A 7,500-nucleotide genomic window follows, 5' to 3' on the forward strand; every position below is an offset into this window, starting at 1 on the left:
AAGGACCTGTAAAAAAAACTTGAGGTAGGTGTCTAGCGTTTCCAACCCTATTTGAATCATCTCCATCTCCTGTTCTATTATTATTCTTATTATTTTTGGGCTTATTTTCTCTCTTTCTCAGAAACGTTTAAGAGCAGTCTTCCTCCACTCCCATCCCACCCTACAGTGCTGTCCATGGAAAAGAGAGCCAGAGTCTTGCTTAATCCAGGGTAGGGCCAGCCCTCTCCCTGTTACTCAAGAGCCAACCCCCCTCCCTCCCCTCTTTACACCCCTCAACCCCCCCCCCCCCTTCGACCACCAACCCAATCTGCCAACCAATCCACCAACCAACCAACCCCGCCCCCTCCCCCCCCCCGGACGATGCTGAATTATGAACGTGCCACATCATGAGTCTCCTGGGGCGGGTAGCTGTGCGTCGAGCCAGGAAAGCCGCCCTGCTCTGTGTAGTGTTCCTGATGGCGCGAGCGTGGAGCAGCGCCTCCCTGGCTATGGCGGGGGCGGCAGCGCCAGGCCCTCAGGGCTGCCCACCGCAGTGCTCGTGTAGTAGCCAGCTGAGCAAGGTGGTGTGCACTCGGCGCGGCCTCACTCGCGTGCCCCTGGGCATCCCCGCCAACACGCGCCACCTCAATCTGATGGAGAACGCCATTGGGGAGGTGCAGGCCGACACCTTCCGACACCTGCACCACCTTGAGGTTCTCCAGCTGGGCCGCAACGCCATCCGGCAGATTGAGGTGGGCGCCTTCAATGGCCTCACCAGCCTAAACACGCTGGAACTATTTGACAACCGGCTAACTGGGGTGCCCAGTGGTGCCTTTGAGTACCTGTCCAAGCTAAGGGAATTATGGCTGAGGAACAACCCCATCGAGAGCATCCCTTCGTACGCCTTCAACCGCGTGCCCTCGCTCATGCGCCTGGACTTGGGTGAGCTGCGCAAGCTGGATTTCATCTCCGATGGCGCCTTCGAGGGCCTGCACAACCTCAAGTACCTCAACCTGGGCATGTGCAACATCCGGGGGGAGATGCCCAATCTGAGCCCCCTGTTGGGCCTGGAGGAGCTGGAGATCTCTGAGAACCTCTTCTCCGAGATCAAGCCGGGCTCCTTCCGGGGCCTGCGCTCGCTCAAGAAGCTGTGGGTGATGAACTCGCAGATTGGGGTGATTGAGCGCAACGCCTTTGACGACCTGAGCTCGCTGGTGGAGCTCAACCTAGCCCACAACAACCTGAGCGCCCTGCCGCACGACCTGTTCACCCCCCTCAGGTACCTGGTGGAGCTGCACCTCCACCACAACCCCTGGAACTGTGGCTGCGAAGCTCTGTGGCTGGCGCGCTGGCTGCGAGAGTACATCCCTACCAACTCTACCTGCTGCGGCCGATGCCACGCGCCGGCACACATGCGGGGCCGCCAGCTGGTGGAGGTGGACCGGGGGGAGACTGGCGTGCTCCAGTGCTCTGCCCCCTTCATAGGCGATGCGCCAAGAGACTTGAACATTTCGGCAGAGCGTGTGGCGGAGCTCCGTTGCCGGACTGCGCCAATGTCCTCGGTCCGGTGGCTGCTGCCCAATGGGACTGTGTTGACGCACGCCTCGGGCCACCAGCGGATCGGCGTGCTCAACGACGGCACACTCAACTTCTCAAACGTCCTGGCGGCTGACACGGGCACCTACACCTGCATGGTGTCCAACGCGGCCGGCAACTCAAACGCCTCGGCTTACCTCAACGTGAGCGCAGCCGAACTCAACACGTCCAACCTCAGCTACTTCACCACAGTGACTGTGGAAGTGCCGGGCCCCACCACGGAGATGCCCAAACCCAAGACCACGACGAGCGCCCCCAACACTGGTAGGGGGGCAGGAGGTGAAGCAGGAGGAGGTGCGGGGGGCGCTGGCACCACCACCACCGCCTCGCCCTCCCTCTTTCAGCCCGTCTTCATCTCCACTCCCACCGTTCTGCTCCAGAACACAGAGGGCCAGCCGGGCGCCCGACCATCCGCCGTGCCTGCCTCCAAGTCCGCCACGGTCAAGCCGCCCGACAGCGTCCCCAGCCTGGACGAGATGATGAAAACCACCAAGATCATCATCGGCTGCTTCGTAGCCGTCACGCTGCTGGCCGCCGTCATGCTCATCGCCTTCTACAAGCTGAGGAAGCGCCATCAGCAGCGGAGCACGGTGGCAGCCGCCCGTACGGTGGAAATCATCCAGGTGGACGAGGAGGACCTGCCGCCGCCAGCTTCTGCTGCCAACGAGATCCGAGACCACACTCTGCCCGAGATACGAGACCACAACAGCATCCAAAAACTGGATTATATTAGCCACAAAACAGACTATGGCTTCCCCAAGCCCAAAGCCGAGTACAAGGGGGACTACACAATCCACAAGCCCAAACCGGACTACACTATACACAAGCCCAAGGCTGAGTACACCACCTATAAACCAACCGTGGACTACACTACCCACAAATCTACCGTGGACTATAGCGCCCACAAATCCACGCCAGATTTTAGCCTTCATAGACCAAAGGCTGACTATAGCCCGTTCAGACCTGAATATAACACTCACAAGCAGCCTAAAGCGGACTATAGCCCCTTCAAACCTGACTACAGTACTCACCCGAGAACACCTAAAGCAGACTACAGCCCTTACAAACCTGACTACAGTACTCACCCGAGAACACCTAAAGCGGACTATAGCCCCTTCAAACCGGATTATGGCACTCATCCAAAACCCAAACCGGACTATAGCCCATTCAAACCTGACTACAGCACTCACCCACGACCTAAACCAGACTACAGCCCTTACAAGCCTGACTACAGCACTCAGCCCAAATCCAAACCGGAGTACAGTACCCACAAATCCAAACCCGACAACAGTCAATACAAGCCCAAATCTGAATACACCCCCAAGGCTGCGCCGGACTACATCGTCTTCAGATCAGACTACAACAGTCCCCACAAACAGGATTACAGTCCCCACAAAGCAGACCACCCCAAGGTGGACTACCGCACCCTCAAGCCCAAATACAACACATACAAGCCAGCAGGACACGGGGCTAAATGGGCAGAGAACAACATTGGGAACTCTCTCCCTCGAACCTTGCCCAGCGCCATCACAAACCTCCCCGAGCCCTTTGTCATAAAAACTCACACCAAGGAGAAGGTTCAGGAGACTCAGATTTAAAACCACCCACACAACCCCCCTCCCCAGCCCCGTCCCAATCCTCATAGCACCCCTCTCTTCTCATAACTACATGCAATAGAATGCACAACGGGGGAAAAAAGGACAGGAACTTTCTTTTTTTTGTACAGAGTGCAAAACTTAAAAAGACTGAATTTCTTGTTGTACATGCTTATAAATAAATATATATATGAAAAAATTGAAACTACCATGGGCGGGTGATAGAGAAGCATATTATATTAAAAAGAAATACATTGAAACTATTTTCTAACTTGTAACTTCTATTTAAAAAGACGAGTTGTTTAACATGCTATCTTGACTTCAAGAAATGAGGGTAGACTTGTTTTAAAAAAAAGAGGCATTCTGTGTGATTTTTTAAACCAATGCTACAGAGAATGCAGTGAAAAGAGAAAAAAACATTTATACTGAGTAGACATTCAAAAAAAGGTCAGTGTTTGATCTTTACAGGTTTATCTTGTAAAAGCACCAAGAATTTGTACTGTGCCAAAATGTTATAAATGCAATAAAAATGATTTTTGGAGGAAAAAAACTAACAGAGAGAGATTACATTTTTTTCTCCCTCTTTTTTTCTCCTGGCATACTGTAGCGAACAGCCAAACGCTTCAGACACTGCAGTAAGACTCTGCAGCTATACTTTAACCCTGTGTGTGCTGGGTGACTCACACAGAATGAATCACAGCACAGCCTGCTGCTGTTTTTAATAACACTTTATATGCCTGTGTGTCGAGGCAGGTGGAGCGAAGCTATGTTTAGTACGCATAACATTAGTCAATGACATCGTACTTAATCAAGGTGTGGCCATTTTTCAAAATGTGTACTAGATTTGTCCTGTTTTCATGAAGTTCTCCAAATGTGTGAAGATCACACGAAATAGATTTTAAAAGGGCCGCTATTTATACAGGGGTATTTGAAGAGCTCTCCAGTGATATGTATGAGATTGCACTGCTGTCATGTCATTGAATGATTGCATGTGGTAAAGATATGAAGAGGTAGGGGGTGATATGGTTTGCTAACGTGAGGGGGGTTTCTATGTGGTTGATTTCAAGTGGTCAGAGAGGTGTTTTGCATTACAAGACTTGTGTATGAATGAGGCAAACCCCGGTGATGTGAGCACATAAGGCTCCTTACGCTTTACTCTTGGCCCCAAAAAATCTAATTTCTCTTTTCATTGCATTCCCCCAGCTGTGGTGGCTTCATCAATCAGCGACAGTTTTATGGTGACAAATGCTGCGGGTCTCGCCGTTAACTGTTCATTCTTCATCTTCAACAATATCCCTCTCCATCTTAACATAGCCCTAGTCTAGCTCCCCCCTCGCCCTAACCGTGAGAGATGACATGTACACGAGGTCGTTAGCGTCTGTGGACGGCTCAAACTGGCTAACAGCGTGTGTTTTTTATAGAGCCGGTTGTTTGACTGTCAGTGTAAGGAGTGACACGTACAGAACAGAGGCCTCTCTTTCTTTACCTTGACGCACCGCTGACTTTCAGCGGGACGCCGGAGCATTAACAACTGGGTGCCACCGGCGCCACAGCTCATTAAAATGCAAGAAAATAGAAAAAAAAAGAACAGACAAAAACTGAAAACAACAACAAATTGGGGTCATTTTATTAAAGCAGTAGAAGGAAGTATTAATACGAGCTGGTGTCGATAACGAGGGCATATTGCTCACTGTGTCTGAGTGATTAAACTCTGATTGGTCTATACATTTACACAGCCTGGCCGGACACACCCCTCGTGTATAAAACTCGTCCCACAAAAAGAAAAAAACAGCTGGTGGCGAGGTAATGTCACAGCAACCCGGTCACCGGCCAAGCCCAGGGTAGCCGTTAAATGGCACACACAGTCCCCTCTGTCACTGGTTTACATAACCGGGACTGTAATGGGAGGACGGTGCAAGATTGTCTCGCAGGGATCCGGCTCTATTTCCTCTCTATTCCTATTTATTTGTGAGAGAGAGCGAGAGAAAGAGAGAGAGAGAGAAAGAAAGAGCGAGAGAAAAAGAGAGAGAGAGCGAGAGCGAGCGAGAGAGCGAGAGAGCGAGAGAGCGAGAGAGCGATGAGAGCGAGAGAGCGAGAGAGCGAGAGAGAGAGAGAGAGAGAGAGAGAGAGAGAGAGAGAGAGAGAGAGAGAGAGAGAGAGAGAGAGAGAGAGAGAGAGAGAGAGAGAGAGAGAGAGAGAGAGAGAGAGAGAGAGAGAGAGAGAGAGAGAGAGAGCGAGAGCGAGAGTGAGAGTGAGAGAGAGAGAGAGAGAGAGAGAGAGAGAGAGAGAGAGCTGAGGCAGCTCTTGAGATGTGTTTAACCTGCAGTCAGGGCCCATCAGTGGGAGAGTGACGTGTGTGTTTGTGGGGGTGACAGCACGGTCCTGGGAATTTAGAGAGAGGGAGATGGAGGGGAGGGAGGGGTGCTTAGAGAGAGGGGCCCTCTCCGATCCAAAGAGACAGGAAGAGATTAGGAGGGGGGTTTTGATACATACACACACGCAAACTCATTCATATATCCTTCACACACAAAGTCAAAATCTCCCTGACTCTCTCACACACTCAGACACAGATGCACACAACCATATGGACACTGCCACTGAGCTGATAAGCAGACTAAACATCTCTTAAACCCAAATACTTAGAGAACCTGAATCCCACACACATTACTTATATGTGCATTACATTGACTGTGTGTCTGTCACTGACACAGCGCTGGCACACACAGTAACACACCCTTTCGCATACACACACACGGCTCACCAACAATCAATCACAGCCAGTTGACCTCACACAAACACAGAGCCATACATGTTGTGCCCACACATGACCCCCCACTAACTATTGGGTTAAATACAGGCTTCTGCAGTGCACCCAGTGCACCTTAGGCCAACGCTGGTCACGTCGGCAAGGATCAGACATGATCAAATCAAAACGCGTCTCTCTCTTTCTCTCACTCCTTCCCCCTCTCCCCTCTCTCAGTTACCCCCGGTGACTCACGGCTTGCCTCAAGAAAGGGACTGTTTTTCAAAGTACAGGGCTGGCTAAGAGACAGCTTCTGACGGGCACTGTGGTGTGTCAAATCAAATCAAATATTCTTTGTCACATGCTTGGTAGACAACAGGTGTAGACTAACAGTGAAATGTGTGCGTCTGCGAGCATGCCCGTGTGTGTGTATATATGCATCTGGGTGTGTCTGCGTATGTGCCTGTGTGTATATGTGCGTATGCGTCAGGGTGTTTGTGCTGTGGCTACTTCATGGGTAGGGGCAGCAGGGCGAGCCGCGGTCACTGTGGGAGCAGAAAAACAAACGTAGCCGCTTCATCCAGTCCATTTCATCGCCAGCAAGAGACAGAATTTGTCATTTTTTCTCCGGTGTGATGGTTTGTGCAGGAAATTGCTTTGACGATGTGATAGTGTGAGAGAGCCACAAAGTAGCTTTCCCAATTTTCACTGGAGTGTGCTGAACGCAAGAGACGGGGAAAAATGAGAGAGAGAGAGAGAGAGAGAGAGAGAGAGAGAGAGAGAGAGAGAGAGAGAGAGAGAGAGAGAGAGAGAGACACAGACAGACAAAGTAGAGACAGAAGGAAAGATAAAGTATAAATGAACAGAGAGAAAGCGGAGGAGAGAGAAAGAGAGAGAGAGAGAAATAGACAGACTGAACAAAGACATAGAAATCAGTATGACTGAAGACAAGGTCCTCGAGTAGGCAGTGAGTCTATAAATCTTACAGATGTCCTATCTTAATTTGAACAGTTTCTCACAGCAGGAAAATAATCCTGTAGCAACAGGAAATGTTAATTATTATGTGGATTTTAATTAAAGGACATTTTTTTAGGTGTTGATACATTTTTCATTAGGGCAAATCAAGTCTGACATTTTAAGGTGGAAATTACAAACAGGAGAATTCTCTGCAAAAATAGAGTGATCAAATTAAGATAGCACATACACTATATATACAAAAGTATGTGGACACCTCTTCAAAGTAATGGATTTGGCTATTTCAGCCACACCCATTGCTGACAGATGTATAAAATCAAGCACACAGCCATGCAATCCCCATAGACACACATTGGCAGTACAATGGCCTTACTGACGAGCTCAGTGACTTTCAACGTGGCACCGTCATAGGATGCCACCTTTCCAACAAGTCAGTTAGTCAAATTTCTGCCCTGCTAGAGCTGCCCCGGTCAACTGTAAGTGCTGTTGTGAAGTGGAAAGGTCTAGGAGCAACAACATCTCAGCCGCAAAGTGGTATGCCACACAAGCTCACAGAACGGGACCAACGAGTGCTGAAGCGCATAACAATCTTATGTCCTCGGTTGCAACACT

The 7,500-nt window shown here is 50.4% G+C and overlaps 1 protein-coding gene across 1 annotated transcript; it reads left to right on the forward strand.

The window, feature by feature from the left end:
- Positions 1-378: 378 nt before the first annotated feature.
- LOC311139535 (leucine-rich repeat-containing protein 4-like) lies at positions 379-3,173 on the forward strand (the record flags this gene model as incomplete). Its single annotated transcript, XM_084174419.1, has 1 exon — positions 379-3,173. The coding sequence occupies exon 1, from the start codon at positions 387-389 to the stop codon at positions 3,171-3,173; it is 2,787 nt and encodes a 928-aa protein (XP_084030545.1). The 5' UTR covers positions 379-386.
- Between the last annotated feature and the right edge of the window lie 4,327 nt (positions 3,174-7,500).

The sequence above is a fragment of the Coregonus lavaretus genome (genome assembly GCF_964263955.1).
Source record: "Coregonus lavaretus genome assembly, chromosome: 13".
Lineage (NCBI taxonomy): Eukaryota > Metazoa > Chordata > Actinopteri > Salmoniformes > Salmonidae > Coregonus > Coregonus lavaretus.